Source organism: Physeter macrocephalus, chromosome 9 (genome assembly GCF_002837175.3).
Source record: "Physeter macrocephalus isolate SW-GA chromosome 9, ASM283717v5, whole genome shotgun sequence".
Classification (NCBI taxonomy): Eukaryota; Metazoa; Chordata; class Mammalia; order Artiodactyla; family Physeteridae; genus Physeter; species Physeter macrocephalus.
In genome coordinates, this window is record NC_041222.1 from 57,525,413 (window position 1) to 57,543,314 (window position 17,902).

Consider the following 17,902-nt stretch of genomic DNA (forward strand, 5'->3'; position numbering starts at 1 on the left):
ATCTTTGCCTCCATTCTTTTTCTGAGGTCCTGGATCATCTTCACTATCATTATTCTGAATTCTTTTTCTGGAAGGTTGCCTATCTCCACTTCATTTAGTTGTTTTTCTGGGGTTTTATCTTGTTCCCTCATCTGGTACATAGCCCTCTGCCTTTTCATCTTGTCTATCTTTCTGTGAATGTAGTTTTTGTTCCACAGGCTGCTGGATTGTAGTTCTTCTTGCTTCTGCTGTCTGCCCTCTGGTGGATGAGGCTATCTAAGAGGCTTGTGCAAGTTTCCTGATGGGAGGGACTGGTGGTGGGTAGAGCTGACTGTTTCTCTCCGGAATGTGTCTTTTACACGGTCTTTTTTCCAAAACGAAGAGCCAATTTTCCCAAAACCATTTATTAAAGTACCCATATTTTCCCACTGATTTTAAAGAGATTTATGTATATATAGGTTTTTAGTATGCTTTGAATTCCCTGGTAAAGGTATGTGTGTGTACACGAAGTGCATGCACAACGTGCACGCACACATGCATACACATGTACGCACGTGCGCGCGCACACACACACACACACACACACACACACACACACGAGTTTCCAAGCCCTATGTTCCATTCCACTGATATATATTTCTGTGCCATTACAAGACTATTTTAATTCCTTTGGTTTTTAAGTTTTGATGACTGAAAAAGCAATCAACTCTTTAACATTCTTCTGTATCTTCTAAAAAATATTTCAAGAGGAAAAGTAAAAACAATATATCAGTTTCCCAAAATCCTCTCCCTTCCAGGATTTTGAATGGAATATAATTTTAAGAAATCATTTTGGGTAAAAGCATCTCTTAAAATACTAAATCTCCGTTCTGCTTCTAGTAATGGCAGGGTGGCTTATATTAGATTAACCCTCCCACAGATAACAATTATAAACTCTGGACAAAATGCAAAATACATATTTAAAATATATTGGCAGGCACTGGAAACTGAAAATAAAGTAATGGGAAACTGGAGAAGGGTTGAAATTTGAAAAAAGAGAACAACTCTTGAAGGGACCTTAAGTTTATATGGCTAGTCACCTGGAAGTACTCCCCAGTACACTTGGTGCAGGGGTGCCTAGAACTTACAAAGAAAGCCACAGTCTTATTGGCTTCAAAAGGAGCACAGATTTCAAATCTTCCAGAGTACCTATAAGGTAATGGGGGAATTTTCAGATAGGAGAGAACCACATAGGAGGGAAACACTAAAATCAGTGTTAGAACTCCACTCAAATTCTTGGCTGATTCATGAACTATGTGAGCACTGGGGAAACTCCAAAGAAAAGCATAGACAAGACAGAAGAAGTAATGGAACCAAGATTTCAGATGCTGCCCACTACCAAAGAGTAAGAGTATGGGCTCTAAGTCTAGTCAAGTCAAATGCTTCCCAGAGCAAGAATCAGCACTATTCTGAGAAAGATAACAGAACCTACAGTCTCTACAATGTATCACTATCTAGTGTACAATCAAAAAATTATTGACTTGAGAACAGAAAAACATGACATATAGTCAAGAGAAAAAGCAGGCAATAGAAACTGACCCCAAGACAGCCCAGATGTTGAGATAATGTCTAATCTGAAGAAAACACTTTTTTTAAATGAACAGCAGCTCAGTGACCTATTGAACAAAATCAGGTGACTAACATGTAATTGGGGTCTCAGAAGGAGAAAAGTGAGAATGGAGCAGAAAAAAATACTTGAAGAAATAATAGCTACACATTTCTCAAAGCCATACTTAAGCACATCAGTCAATGTGCTAAGAATCAAAAATACAAGTCTTCAAAGCAGCCAGAAGAAATGACAAATTACAGACAAGGGAACAATAATTAAAATAACAGCTGACTTATGATCAGAAACAAAAGAGGTTATAATACAATGGATTGACAGTTTTAAAGGGGTAAAAGAAGAAAAGAAAAAGAAAACCTTGTAACTCGAGAATACTATACTGAGCAAAAACAGCCTTCAAAAATAAAGATGTTTTCAGGTAAATGAAACAGTGAGAATTGCTGAAAGTAGACACACACTGTAAGAAATTTAAAAGAAATGCTTCAGTCTGAAATTAGACAGGAATGAGTGAAGAACACCAAAAATGGTAAATATATGGGTTAATAGTGAAGACCATGACATAAAATTGTTTAAAGCAAAAGGTGGGTACCGCTCTGTGGGGTGTATAATATACATATGTGTACTATTGTAAGAATAATATACAAGACAACAGGTGGTAAATGAAACTATACTTTTGCAAAGTTCTTATATTTGTGCACAATATTAACTCTAAGATGACTATGATAAGTTAAGAAGGCTATTATAATCACTAGAGCAAACATTTTAAAAAATTAAAGAGGGCTATAGCTAAGAAAACAATGGAGGGATTCCACTGGAATACATATACATATTTTTTTTTAATTAAAGCAAAAGAAGGCCGAAAAATAAGGGGGGGGACAAATAAGGCAAAGGAAAAAAGCAAAATGTTACAAGTGCAAACATATTCACTGTCACACTGAATAAAAAAGCAAGACCCAATTAAGCATGTTTACAAAAAATGCAAATTAAATATAAAAACAAAGATAAGTTTAAAGTAAAAGAATATATGCCATGCAAATACTAATTATAAAAAAGCATAAGTAGCTTTATTAATATCAGACAAAACAGATTTCAAGACAAGGAATATTATAAGGAGTTACGTAGGAACATTTTATAATGATGAAAGATTAATTCATTGGAAGATAAAACAATTAAAATATATATAAGCCCAATAACAGAGGTTCTTAATATACAAAGCAAATACTGACAGAACTAAAGGGAGAAATGGATGACTCCAGAATCAAAGCTGAAGATTTTTAACTCTGTGAGTAAAGGAAAGGACAACTAGATAAAAATCAGTAAGGATATAGAAGACATGAATGACACTATGGTCCACTTTAATTGAACATCTGAATCACTGCAGAACTTCATTGGAGCAGTGATCTTCTAGAGTCTGGACCAAAGACATACCTGTACATACCCGTCATTTTAAATTTATAAACTGTTTTTAGGAGAGAGAAACTAAGATTATCTAATCAGAAATTATGTAAGTACTTTTCTTTACAGCTATTTTTCTTTCAAAACTGCATTTAAACTTAAATTGTGTTGTCCTATGGCATTGAATACACCTCAGTAAGCCAAAAATAAAGTGCATTTTTACCAACACCAAATTTAAAAAAACATAGTCATACTGACTGAGAACTTTGAAGTACAAAATGGTACACAGTACAAGAATCACTTAGAAACCACAAGAACGTGGTCAAAAAGGTACAAACCTTGTTAAAATATTTTTTATAAATCTTAATTTTTAACTTACTTATATATTTGGTAACTTGTTCTAATTTTGAGTCCACCTTTGATGAAGTTGATCATATTTTCATCCTGAAAACAATTAAATAATTAGATCATTTAGCAAAAGATTCTTAAACTGTCCCCACAGCTGTGTAGCTGCGTGATTAGAACAAAACACTACCTTTTGAGGATATTATTTTTAAATTAAAACATTCTTCTTGCTTTACATCTGAAATGCTTTTTTGTCATTTTTCTTCCAAGTTAGAGGACAACAAAAAGGAAACATTTCTTAAATCCTTGCATTACTTTAAGGAAGTAAGGAAGTAATCCTCATCAATTTGGGGCCATAAAGGTTAGTCCAAACGTACTTCAATAAACATCATCAACTACTGAGCAACTTTCTTCTGGGTTCAATGGAATTCAAAATGGCTGACTTTAAGGATATGCTCCAAGGACTTTCCTGTCTGTCTTACTCCAAGTAATGGGATTATGGTTCTTCTTTAGGGGGTACTTTAGCAGGCAGTCTATTTAACATTGTGAATTTCATTCATATACATTTCCAGACAACAAATAACTGATTTGGATTCTAAATTTGTTGTCACTAATATGAAATACTGTTTAGGGGGAAAAAGATCACTTCTCTTTGCCTGATGATCATCAACCATAAAACTGGGGCAGCTGGCCTAAATGAATGACCTTTTTAGGGTGAGCATTCTAGGATTCCAAGAGTCTCTTATTAAAGCATATCAAATAACTGCTTGAAAGATGTTACTCTAATAAAAGGTGCTAATGGAGATAGTCCCATGCTTTTCTAGTCCGTTAATATCAGAAAGATGCTCTGGTATTGATTTCCTGTGCACTTGAGCATCCTTCCGAAACAAAAGAAGAACGAATTTTAGTTTGTTAATGTCATCAATTACTTAAATACTTAATATTTAAATTATTAAAAGAATCAATAAATGTAAAATTCACTATGCAATTTAAATGTTTATTTTCTGATTTTAAGGAATCTTATGGTTACACAAGTTCCAATACTGGCCAGGAAAGAATTTCTTAAATTGGATTAAAATCTGCCTCAAATAAGAATATTTCATTTCAGGATTCACCAAACATTTGCTGAATGCCTATTTTACAGCAGGCACTCAAACACAAAATCAGACAAAAGCAACACAACTCGCTAAGGGATGGAGACATGCATGGATGGAGACATGTGGGGGATGTCATGACAGCACAAAGGTGGGCGGGGATGTGAAGAGGTCCACAAAAGCCTCCTGGAAGCATCAATGCTTAAAGCACACACATACACACGCAAAAAAAAAAGATTGGGAAGTAACCAGCTGAAGGAAGGAAGGCAAGGTAGGTATGAACTCTGCAAGCAAAAAAAAAAAAAAAAAAAAAAAAACGCTCAGGGAAGCATTAAAGATCCTGGTGTGCTTGGCTTGGCCATCTGTGCTTAAATAACTCAGCACTGCTGCAGAAACCTACTGCAAAAAAAGGGAATGACTAAGGAATAAGAAAGCTACCTGTGTTGTACCTGTGCCACTCAAGTATGCAACATACCTGCCAGTAGCAGTTGAGAACATTGGTAAGAGGGGAGTAGGGAACTGGGGGGGAGATACCAGTTTGGTTAGAAAAAGCCTTCCCCATTTGTGATATTCTGATACAGAACCACTGCCATAGTCAATGAGGGCTACTAAATGCTGAAGCAGAGACATGACCAGGTGAAATTCTCATCTTTGAGAGGGTGCACAATTGCACAATGGAGAGTGAGCTGGAGGGAAGAGAAACTACAGACCGAAGGTCCCTGGGTTGCCATGCAGTCTAGGGAAGAGCTGACAAGCCCCCCACTAGAACAATTATAGTCAGAATAAAGAGGAAGAGACAGAGCTGATAAACCTTCAAAAGGTAAAAGCAGCACGACCACAAGCCTGGCTGGATACAGAGGCAGGAGGAAGAGGGGAGCCATGGATATCTCCCAGATGTTGAACTACAAGCCCCCCAGACATAAAAAACAAAAGCCAAAAAACTTTCAAATCAATGATTTTATTATCAAATTATCATTTGAAAAACACATCAGAAAAAACTGGGGGCCTCCATGACTAGCCTTATGTTTACTGAGGCAGTAAGACTGTTGTTTTCAACCAGCCTTCATAATATGTGGGGTTTTAGGAAACAGGGCCCTACACCAGACTGACTTAATTTTACTTAACCAGAATCCAACCTAAGAGGTCACCCTCCAGAAAAAGAGAAAAGCAACTCTCAATTTAATGTAAATCATTGAGATTGAGGAAGATTTTCCATCTTACAGTTGAATTTCTGCCCCCTTACAATCTCCACCCCACTTCTACCCCACTTGTATCCATCACCGCCACCTGTGTGGCCACAATGTTAAAATCCATATTTTTTAGAAGAACTGGAAGCTACAATGACAGGCAAGGTACTGGTGGTAACAATTCCTAGAGGTGAAATTTAAATGCCCCATGAGAAAAGGAGTCATTGTTTTGCTTAGTGACTTTTTTTAACTGCTCTTCCAAAATAAGAAATAAAAGAAAGGGGAATGAGAATACAAAGAGCAGGGAAATAAAATCTGAGGTATATATGGGAAGTTTGGCTCTCAATGCATGCATAACTAAGCTTTGCTGAAGCATCTGATGCAAGAAGGGAACAGCCAAGGATGCTGAAGCCTCCTCCAGCCAGTCACTCCTGTGTGCAGCCCTCCACCATTAGCAAGCACAAAGAGGGATAACCTCACAGTTCTCATACAGAGCAGCATCCTGAAATTAGGTGAGGTAGTTGCAAAACAGCTTCTTCAAAAGGCAGTGGTTCCCAATAAAGCGAAGTTCGAAACAGAATTTTAAGTGCATTTGAGTAGGAAAAAAAAAAAGACCCAGGGTCTTCTTTCAGCCAAAGTTTATCAGTAATAACAAATATCTTTCACTACAACTCTAAGTCAAAAGAACTGAAGCACTGACATAGAATGAGCCACATTTCTTCTATGTCGTACTTGGCAGGCTTCCCGGGCGATGCTGATTCTAAGCCAAATGTTCATTACCTGCACAAACGTGAGGGCTGCTTTCTGTAGGAGGCACTCGGCATAACAGATTTCGGCATGCATTTCCTCTATTAAAAACAAATAAAAATATATTAAGGAAAATCCCATATCCACAGTAATTGCTCTGAGATGTTCAGAAAAGACGGGTAGATAAATAAGCCCAAGGGAGACAATAAAAACCTAGGTTGCTTTGGTGCTTCCATAAAAGTGGAATGATGACCTCAGTTCTCAGGCCCTCAGCAAGAATTTTCCAGAATGCATGAAATGCTTCGGGGAAGTTATCTTTGGCTCCATTCACATATACCTGCCAAGAGTCAGGCCCTTGGTGTCAAACAAAGACCCAAACTCAGCTCACCAAAATGTAAAAACCAAAATGTAAAAGCACTTCTTGGAAAAAAGGAAACCATTTATCTTTTAAATTAACGGGAACAGGCAAGTTTAACACAGTTATAGATTGGAAATCTGACTTAAATATACTAATTCTAGCTTATAAAACATGAAGCCATGATAGTCATGACAATGGTTAGGCATGCTATTAACTTGAAGAGAAAGCAGTAATTCCCTAGGGTTCTAGGAAAAAGAACTGGCCTGCATGCCCAACTCATGACTCCTCATTCAGGGATGACTTGATGTAAAAAAGTTCACACTAGCACAGTTTGGGGCCATTTGGATCACTGAGATATCTAGTGCAGGAACAAGGCACTCACAAAAGGGCTACAAAAAACTACGTATATATCCCTGGGACACGTGGAGTGCCCCAAAACACGTGGCCTATCTTCCTAAACAGTCCATGATACCTGCAGAGATTGGGGAGGGAGAAATCTCTGCATTTTCCTTTTTTTTTTTTGCATAAACAACATCAGCAGATTCCCGTTTTACCCATGGGATGCAAACTGGTGTGTTATTTAAGTAAATGAGCTTTGGGGTATTTCACGGCCTAGGTGACAGGGAAGGCCCTGCCACGTACTAGTTGTAGAACCTCGAGCAAGCTACCCTCCCTCTCTCTGCTGGTTTCCATGTTCCTGAAGTCCAGCTAATGACATCTCTACTTCAGAGCTGAAGAATTCAGCCAGGTGCTGCCTGTGAAGCTCACTGGGCAGAGTAAGCCCTCGATATGCATCAGCTACTTTCACTAAGATTACTGCCCTTGGTCCATGTCATGCTTTTTGCCAAAAGTTCAGGAAGTAGAACATCTTTTTTTTTTTTTTTTTTTTTTTTTTTTTGCGTTACGCGGGCCTCTCACTGTTGTGGCCTCTCCCTTTGCGGAGCACAGGCTCCGGACGCGCAGGCTCAGCGGCCATGGCTCACCGGCCCAGCCGCTCCGCGGCATGTGGGATCTTCCCAGACCGGGGCACGAACCCGTGTCCCCTGCATCGGCAGGCGGACTCTCAACCACTGCGACACCAGGGAAGCCCCAGAAAGTAGAACATCTTTATGTGATGAAAGTAACTGAAAAACGGGGTATCTCTCTGTTAATGGGAACATTGTTGAATCTAACTGGATAAGAACTAGTGCTTTATTTCTTTCACTTACACACACAGGACCCCTCCCGACTACACACACACACACACACACACACACACACACACACACACACACACTACTAGTTCTCACAAACAGGTTCACCTTCCTGCCACGCTCATATTCCAAAGGCTGATTTACAAAGAAGCAACAATGCAACTAAGATCTTCCAACAGCATGCATAAGGTGGGGCCAGACGCACAACAGGCCAAAGTTGGGGAGCTGTGGCCTCTGCGCAGTCTGGCAGCATCAGCAGCCAGAGTCTCAGTCCTTCGGAACACCTCACCTCAAAGTGTGCCCCTGAATTTTCTCCGTGTGTGCAGTGGGAGAAAAACTGGTAACTTTTATTTTTACAGACTCACTTGAATATCCTCTTTCCAGGGAAACTTGTAACAAAGTGGGAATTGTTAGTAATTATTCCCTTTGAAAGCCTGCTCAGTAACCCAGATGGCTGGCTTGGGGCATGTGCCAAGGAGGTGGTGAAGTGGCTGCTGGGAAAGAAACAACACGAGCAAAGGCAAGGAGCACGGAGCCCTGCTTGGCGAGCCCAGCGGTGCACCTTCGGCTGAAGCACGAGGTGTGTACAGGGAGGAGTGGGCAATGAGCCTGGAAACGTAAGTCGGGGCTGAATTATGGACGACCTTGAATATCAGAGTCTGGGCTTCATTTGGTAGACAATGGTGAGTCCTTGCAGAGATCTGAGCATTAGGCAGATGGATCAGAGATAAACTAAAGATGGACAAGTCAAAGGGCAGCACAGGGCACCCCTGGTGGCGCAGTGGTTGAGGGTCCGCCTGCCGATGCAAGGAACACGGGTTCGTGCCCTGGTCCGGGAAGATCCTACATGCTGCGGAGCGGCTGGGCCCGTGAGCCATGGCTGCTGAGCCTGCGCGTCTGGAGCCTGTGCTCCACAACTGGAGAGGTCACAGCAGTGAGAGGCCCGCGTACCGCAAAAAAAAAAAGAGCAGCACAAACGACGTAACAAGCAGGCAGAGATAAAAGGGAAAGAAGTTTGAACTCTGTATTCTGCGTGTAAGGAATCTTCATATTAAATTCCTTGCACATCCTAAGCACCGTATATAAACGTCTGTTTTTAAAGGCAATTTGGGGCTTCCCTGGTGGTGCAGTGGTTGCGCGTCCGCCTGCCGATGCAGGGGAACCGGGTAGGCAATTTGAAAGCCATTTAGGGCAATATGCCAGCCATGAGGAAGGAAGAATGGGCGTGTCCCATGTTAAACCCACAAAAAGTTTAATTAAATATCCTCACTCCTGTAGAAAACCAGCCATTCAAGGATGGAAATGGAAATTACCAAGAGGAAAAACAAAGTGCACCCTAAATCCACAATGTTTTGACATGCTCCCTTGAACACAAAGTCTGTTTGGGTTGCAGCAACAGCCAAACTCATTAGGAATAAATGCAGTTTAATTTATAAAAGTCTTATTTCTTCACTCTGATTGATTTATACTGGGCAGTCCTTAGCTCTCAAAATTAGACATTTGGCAGTTACAAATAGGTACCTACCAGAACATCTTTTAATTATAAATTCCTCAGTTCACTGAAGGAAGTATCTTCATTATGCACTGAAGTGTCAGCTAAGCATGCCTTCAGACATAAAAGTCTAAATAAACCTTATTTCAGAATAGGTTAAAGTCACAGCCTGATTTATTTTCATAATTTTTTAATTAAGACCGTATTTTTTAAGAGCAGTTTTAGGTTCACAGAAAAATTGAGGGGAAGGTACAGAGATTTCCCATATATCCATTTCCCCCCAAACACACATAACCTCTCCCATTATCAACATGCCCTCCAAAGTGGTACATCTGTTACAAGTGACAAACCTCCACTGACACATCGTAATTACCCAAAGTCCGCAGTTTACATTAGCGTTCACTCTTGGTGTTGCACATTCTATAGGTTTGGACAAATGTATAATGACATGTAGCTACCATTATGGTATCAGTATTTTTCACTGCCCTAAAAATTCTCAGTGCTCCACCTATTCATCCCCTGGCGACCATTGATCTTTTACTGTCTCCATAGTTTTGCCTTTTCCAGAATCTTATATGCTTGGAATCATACAGCAGGTTGCCTTTTCAGATTGGTGTCTTTCACTTAGGAATATGCATGTAAGGCTCCTACACGTCTTTTCATGGCTTGACAGCTCATTTCTTTTTAGCACTGAATAATATTCCACTGTCTGGATGTAACACACTTCATTATTTATCCATCCACCTATTGAAGGACAAGTTCTGAATAAAGCTGCCATAAACATTCATTTGCAGATTTTGGGGTTAACACAAGTTTTCAGCTCCCAGTTTTGTAAGAAACTACCATACTATCTTCCAAAGTGGCTGTACCATTTGCATTCCCACCAGCCATGAATGAGAATTCCTGTTCCTCCAAATCCTCACCAACATTTGGTGTTGTCAGTGTTCTGATTTTGGACACTCTCATAGGTGTGTAGGGGTATCTCATTGCTGTTTATTTTTCAATACTTCTAAATATGCCATGCCCAAAGACAGAATAAAAAGATAAGAACAGTACCATCTATTTTCAAGATGTCTAACATAGAAATAATTCAACATTTCCTTCATCCGTATGTGACACATTTCGTGCCCTTTTCTACCCAACTACAGGAGAAGGTGTGGGGTATGTGGCTTAGTGAAAGGCAGATCAGGTTTGAACTCTGCTCTGCTAAGCAGGTAATCTTGGACCATTTGTCTAATCTCTCTGAACATCACTTTCTAGTCTATAGAAAGGAGGTTACACAGGTTAGATTGGACAGTGCTAAGGAAAGCATCAAGGACAGTGTCTCACACATAGAGAGTGCCTTTAAAAAATGGGGCATTATCATTATTATGTTTTAAGTTATTATTATTATTCATATTTATACCAATAATACCATGCCATTCTTTTGTAAACTAAGGTTAAAAAAGAATCTCAAATGCCAGGCTTTATATTGCAAAGAAAAAGGGAGGCAGGGGGAAATGGGCCACTGGAGAGAAGCCATATAGAGGAAAACAGAAGAATATAAATGAGTCAAATTTCTTTGGGGCCCATTTAATTTCCCACTGACCTACTTTAGTGGACTTTAGGTCTCCTGGGGCCAATTTACATAAATGGCCCTAAGATGAAAAATATGAAAACATAGTCCATCTGAAATCAAGGGGATAAATGAACTCTTAAGGGTCCTTGGAGGTCAGTTTCTGGAGAAAAAGATGATGGGCTTCAGCTAGCTGCATGGAGGGACCAGTGAAATCCACTCTGCTGTATGACAGCTGCAGGGCCAGCATCATACCTTTTGGAACAAGTCTTGTAATCCTCTCCTGTTATCAACACTCTACTGAGCCCAAGTTCTCCAATGTCCGTAACAAGTTGATAATACTCTTCTAACAAAGCAAACAAAACTTCATGACGAAACACACTCAGAAATGTGTCTGGCACACACTTGACCACTAGGAATAACAGACAGCAGTATCCAGAATTGCTTCTGCCTTAATCGGCTACAGCTACTTTAACGATTTTGTGTTACCTCTTCCAGAGAACAAATTTGACAATGACAACACAGGCACAAATGCTCCTTGGACGGCAGAAGCTTTACTCTACAATGGCCTCATTTGAAAGATGTTATTTTCTCTTCTACAGGTGTACTGGGATGCTCCTTTCTAATAAACCATCCTGACTAGAGAATAACACTAATAAAACAGGGCTGATCATAGAAATTCTGCCCTAATCTCTATCAAGCAATTGACAGCAAAAGGAGTCATTTCCTCCCAGCCATCTGATCAAATGCTGCAGACATTCCTGGATTCCTGAATATTCCTAAATGTCCACAAACCAAACATCTTCCATACTGTGAAACATCATCATTTTTTTAAAGGTATCAAAATTACTTTGACCTTGAGGAAAAAATTAATAGCTTGCGGAAAAATAGAAACTTTTGTACATAGGTGGTAAGAATATAAACTGACCTAATTTTTTGGAGAAAAAATTGTCAATATCTATAAATGTTTTCTATTTTCAAATAGTCCCAGTAATTCCACTTCTAGCAATCTATCCTATGAAATACTTACAAAAATGCATGAAGACATTATTTGTAATAGCGAAAAAAACAATGTAACTGCCCTTCAATAGAGACAAAGTAAGTAACTGATGGCACCTGTCCTAAGGAATACTACATAGCTATTAAATAGAATGAAGTACAATTTATATGTCTTGACATGGAAAAAGTCAATTGCCAAAAATTACATTGTAGCATAACATGTATCACATGATTCTACATTAGCAAAAAATGAAAAATACATGAAAAACTACAAAAATCCTATGTGTACCTTCTGTATATATTTGTACATGTACACAGAAAAGTCTGCAAGGCTTGAAAACCAACTATTAACAGTGGTTACTTCTAGAGAGTGAGTATGATGGGGAAGAGAAAAAGACATTCCATTTACTTTATATTATACACTTAAGTGTTGAATTTTATGAGCATGACCACATTTTAGTTTTTCAAAGAGAGGAAAAAAACCTTTTAAATGCCTCTTACCTTCAGTCAGCTGTTCCAATGATCCTCTAGAAAGAAGACTTGAGAAAGATTCTACGACTGTGCTTTTTTTCCTGTATCTGCAGAGAATAAGTAGAAGGGGAGATGGGAAGTAGAAAGAAAAAAATAACAATAATCAAGCTCATTTTCATTTGACATTCATTTCAGTCACAATCACACCAAAGAGTCACCAAAACAGAACTCTAAACCCTAAAATCTCTGGGGCAGAGACGACCCTTTTGAACCCTGCACACCCAGCTCCCAGCACTGGCATCCTGTGGGCATTTAATCCAAGCTTACTGAACAAGTGCATGGACAAACATACACATAACAGTCAATACTAACCCTGTCATGCACCTTCCCTGATCTCTATGGATAAAATCAGTATTTCTGTTGTTAAGGGTCACCTCGCCACGGGTTAAGAATGGAGTTAGAGTGCAGTGTTTGGAAACTCTCTTCCCTTGAGGGGCTGGAAACATAATTACAAGAGGACATAGTTTCAGCAATGTTAAAATTCACCAATGCTAGTTAACAGCTTTTGCTAGGAGCTTCCTATACACACAAAGATTAAAATAAAACTGAAATTCCATGTCATTTAAACCAAGCAAAAGTGTTTAAATATGTCCATTTACACAAATAAAAGACTCCCTTCTAACTCTGCAGCATTTCCCACATAAAAGAAGAATGCTCCTTGCTTGGCCTGGCTTGGCATGTGGTACCTAAACGCTCCACCAGGGGGACCCCGAGAGATGCTTGCTGCTAATCCCACTGAAATCCTCAGCCCTTCTCGGTAGTTCCAAGTACCAACGAGAAAGTGGAAGATATAGATGCCACGTGTTCCGCCATCCCAGCATCCCACTATAATTCTTTAGTGGAAATATTTTTATCTCCCGTACATAAAACTACATGAGGCCAGGAACCTGTGATGCTCAAGTCCTTTTCTATAACCATGGCCAACTTCCAACAGAGCTCTCAGTCAGGCTAAGTGCATCCATTTTGTCACACAGGCAGAAAGGTTTGTAGGCATGTCTCAAGTATTTAATTACTCAGCTCATACTTTTGGCAGGTTTGTAAGGCGTCCTTCATGGCAGAAATGCCATTTTGGATGTCCTGTTGCTCGAAGGTCATGACGGCCTGCAGCACCACAATGGTACTGTAGCCCAAGGCATGGTACATGCTCTCCTTAGCCCTGGGGAGAACACGGAAATTACTACATTTCAATTCAACTGAAAAGCATTCAGGTCTCATCTGAAACTAATCACAAGAAATTCTAGTAAATCCATGACGTGACTTTCACAGTAACGACTTTTACTCCTTCACCATGATCACTGAAATAATATGGACTATGAAAGCCATGCCCTAAAGAACTCAAACTCGGAGGACTTTCCAATTCAAGCCCACGCAGGCAGCACGAAACTTTCCAGGTTGAAGCAGAGTGCGGCATATGCTGTTCCCTGTTTGAGCACAAGGGGGCAGCCTGCTGACTCATTTCCTAGAAAATGTTTCAAAGCAAACCCAATTTTTCCCAGTTGTACAAGAAGCAGTGTACCGTCTTTTGCTCTGAAATAAGTGCTAAAATAAAGGCCACTGGAAATATAGTTTGTGACAGAGAAATTCTGATATGTTTTTTGAAAGGTAAGTCTTGTTTAAAATCATCCCCTCCCTTCTCCCAGCCAGAGGCCACGAGGAAGCAAGATTTTTGCAAGGCAAGATTTTTGCAATAAGTTAGGTCAGCCACAAAGGGCCCAGACAAAAATTCATGGTAGATCTCTTACCAAATCTAATCCCATTATCTGGGAATCCTGATTAAAGTTCTGGATAATTCAAATTGTCAAGTTATCCATTCGATTCTTAAGGACATTCAGTCTGAATGGATGGCACATCCCAGACTCTCAGGCTATGAAAACCTCACCATCTCTTTCTTCAAAACTTCTCAAGCTATGTTAATTAGTTATTTATAAGATCTACAATATTAATGCATGGTTTTATTTTTAATTCAAATACATTTTTTAAATACCTTTTTTCTTTTTTTGCTGCTCTGCAAAACAAATACAAGCCACAGTATACTTTCCCCCCAAGAAAGAGTCTAAACATCCTTTGGTAATTTGCAGTTAGTCCCAAACAGTGAGGGCACTGGCTATTCAAAAAAAGAAAAAAGAAAGAAAGAAAAAAAAAGGAATAAGAGGAGCCCAAAGTGAATCAGCAATTGTGGTTTTAAACCTCACATTAAAAAAAAAAATTTTTTTTATTGAAGGGTAGTTGATTTACAATGTTGTATAAACCCCACATTTTAAACCAAAAGTTTCTCCAAGGGAAAAAAAAAGTATTCAAGTGGGAAAAACATATGTTTAACAGTGAAACATGCATAAAGATCAGAGAATATAAAACTTGACTAAGTGTTAAGACTGTCATTTATTTTCATTCCATATTATGACCAGCTGGGTGTCAGTGGAGGAGACAAAATGGAGACTTTTTGAATAAAAAACAGAGGAGACAGGCAGGCAGATTGAGAGAGGAGAGACAGGAGAGAACAACAGGCAGAGAAAGAGAGGGAGGGAGAGAGGAAGACAGGGGGCTATAGAGACAGAAGATGAAGAGACAGACAGACAGAGAGAGAGGTCTGAAGGACTAAGAAGGACAGAAGGAAAAAGGCAGGTACAGGCAAGGTAGAGCAGTGGTCCCCAACCTTTTTGGCACCAGGGACCAGTTTCATGGAAGACAATTTTTCCACGAACAAGAGGGGTTGGGGTGGGGGGGGGTTCTGGATGATTCAAGCGCATTGATTTATTATGGTCTCTGTGCAGTCAAACCTCTCTGCTAATGACAATCTGTATTTGCAGCCGCTCCCCAGCACCGCCTCAGCCCCACCTCAGATCATCAGGCATTAGATTCTCATAAGGAGCACGCAACCTAGATCTCTCACATGCGCGGTTCACAGTAGGGTTCGCGCTCCTATGAGAATCTAATGCCCTCACTGACATGACAGGAAGCAGAGCTCAGGTGGTAATGCGAGCAATGGGGAGCGGCTGTAAATACAGATGAAGCTTCACTCACTCACCCGCCACTCACCTCCTGCTGTGCGGCCCAGTTCCTAACACGCCATGGACCGCTGCCCGTCAGGGAGTTGGGAACCCCTGAGGTAGAGGATGCGAGATAAGCATTGGGTGGAGACAGCCCTGGGCAATTTCTGTAGGCCAGGGACTTCACCATCTATTTTATCATCTGTTCTTAACCTCTGAAATGCTAATTGATTGCAGCTCTTCTAAGTCTGAGAATTACCACAGCCTCAGTAGGCACATTAATTTCTAAGATTCAAAGGCAATGCACATTAATTTCTAAGATTCAAAGGCAATGACCAGAGTCATATCACCCTGCTCACCCTACAGACTCCTCAAAGTAATGAGAGTCCCACTCTGTGCCCACGTAACTGTCTTGAAATTATTATCTGAGGTCTAAGCTTCGTCCAAGTAAGACACTGTGTTTGGAGGCACAAGGTAAGATTATTCCTGCCGAGCTCTAGTCACACTGTACAGGTGGACGCTGGGGTCAAAGTGAGGCCTAGTAAGAAGGCAAAGCATAGGTTTTGCTGCCACATCATCAGAATTAACAGGTACTATTAATTGAAATGAAACTGCCTAAGTGATTTATCACATAAATAGGGAGTCCCAGTAAAATTTTTATTATCTTAAATTTCTTTTTAGCATCTGAGATTACCATATTTTAGTTCTTCCCACACCCATTTCTTTTTTTTTTTTTTTTATCTTATTTATTTATTTTTGGTTGCATTGGGTCTTCGTTGCTGGGCACGGGCTTTTCTCTAGTTGTGGTAAGCAGGGGCTACTCTTTGTTGTGGTGTGCGTGCCTCTCATTGTAGTGGCTTCTCCTGTTGCAGAGCACAGGCTCTAGGCGCACGGACTCAGTAGTTGTGGCTCCCGGGCTCTAGAGCGCAGGCTCGGTAGTTGTGGCTCACAGGCTTATTTGCTCCGCGGCATGTGGGATCTTCCCAGACAACGGATCAAACCCATGTCCCCTACATTGGCAGGTGGATTCTTAACCACTGCACACCAGGGACGTCCACCCATGCCCATTTCAAAAGAAACTTTTCTCAATGATATTTAAGTTTCAGAGGAATATCCATAAAAATATTTCACTGAAGAAAGCCAAATGAAGCTCTATGAAACTAATAAGATGACACTATTTGAACAAGTATAGAAATTAAGATAGGAGAAAGAATCAGAAATGCTCTACTAATTAAAGTTGAAAAGACAGATTTCTTAACTGGATATTAAAACTAATCAACATTTAGGGGTCTCAACCAAATTAGTTTATAAATATTCAGGAGGAAGTGCAGAAAAATTAACTGACAAGAATGACATCAGAGACAGAATCATCAAAAGCATCCAAAAATATATATTTTATCTAAAAGAAATAAAGTTCATTACCATGGTCGAAGCAATTCTAAGGCATCTGTAAATTTGTTACTTAGAAATAAGTTCAGTGCCATTGCACATTCTTCCAGGCCACTCCTGAGATCCACCTTGGTTGACAGTGACCTAAAGATCAAGAAAAAAATACACAGAATTTCTACAGCTTTTACTTTTAGCAAGTTGTCACAGGGAGTGTGTGTGTGTGTGTGTGTGTGTGCGCGCGCACGTGCACGTGTGTACGCTTTGGAGACAGAAGGACAGGCTGGAATTCTAACTCTGTCACTTACTAGCTGTGTCTCTAACCTCTGGGAACTTGACTTTCTCATCTGTAAAATGGGAACACCACCAACTACTTCATGGGGCTGTTTTGAAGGTGGAACAAACTGACAAATAATGCTCATAGCAGGCACTTAGTAAATGATAGTCCCCCCATCACTGCGAAGACCACAAGTGTAAGAACTACATCTATTCATGAGTGGGAACAGAGGTTATTTTGTTTTAGTTTGATTATGTAGGGGTAAGAATGTATGTCAGTGGAAAACTGCATTGTCTAAAATCTAAAGAAGACCCTGCCAGGTTATTTGTTTTTGATTCCACAGGAACTATCTTACAGCTCTGTAAATTATACGTAACTGATATCAATACAAAATAACTGTTGTCTATAGACACGTGTTAAAAAAGAGACAACAGGCCCAATCATCAAAAAAATCTACAAACAATAAATGCTGGAGAGGGTGTGGAGAAAAGGGAACCTTCTTGCCCTGCTGGTGGGAATGTGAATTGATACAGCCACTATGGAGAACGGTATGGAGGTTCCTTAAAAAACTAAAAATAGGGCTTCCCTGGTGGCGCAGTGGTTGTGTGTCCGCCTGCCGATGCAGGGGAACCGGGTTCGCGCCCCGGTCTGGGAGGATCCCACGTGCCGCGGAGCAACTGGGCCCGTGGGCCATGGCCGCTGGGCCTGCGCGTCCGGAGCCTGTGCTCTGCAACGGGAGAGGCCACAGCAGAGGAAGGCCCGCATACCACAAAA

At 40.2% G+C, this 17,902-nt stretch overlaps 1 protein-coding gene across 3 annotated transcripts in view; it reads right to left on the reverse strand.

The window, feature by feature from the left end:
- TTC39B (tetratricopeptide repeat domain 39B) overlaps window positions 1–17,902 on the reverse strand; it is a 137,764-nt gene that overhangs the window by 40,670 nt on the left and 79,192 nt on the right. For 2 of the 3 annotated variants that reach the window (XM_055087213.1, XM_007114712.4), the window contains exons 4-8: window positions 16,888–16,998; window positions 13,503–13,634; window positions 12,449–12,525; window positions 6,384–6,451; window positions 3,357–3,421 (exon numbers count right to left, since the gene is read on the reverse strand). In XM_055087213.1, coding sequence (XP_054943188.1) covers window positions 3,357–3,421; window positions 6,384–6,451; window positions 12,449–12,525; window positions 13,503–13,634; window positions 16,888–16,998 — 453 coding nt within the window. The remainder of the gene's footprint in view (window positions 1–3,356; window positions 3,422–6,383; window positions 6,452–12,448; window positions 12,526–13,502; window positions 13,635–16,887; window positions 16,999–17,902) is intronic. The other variant, XM_024126748.3, reaches the window with a different exon arrangement.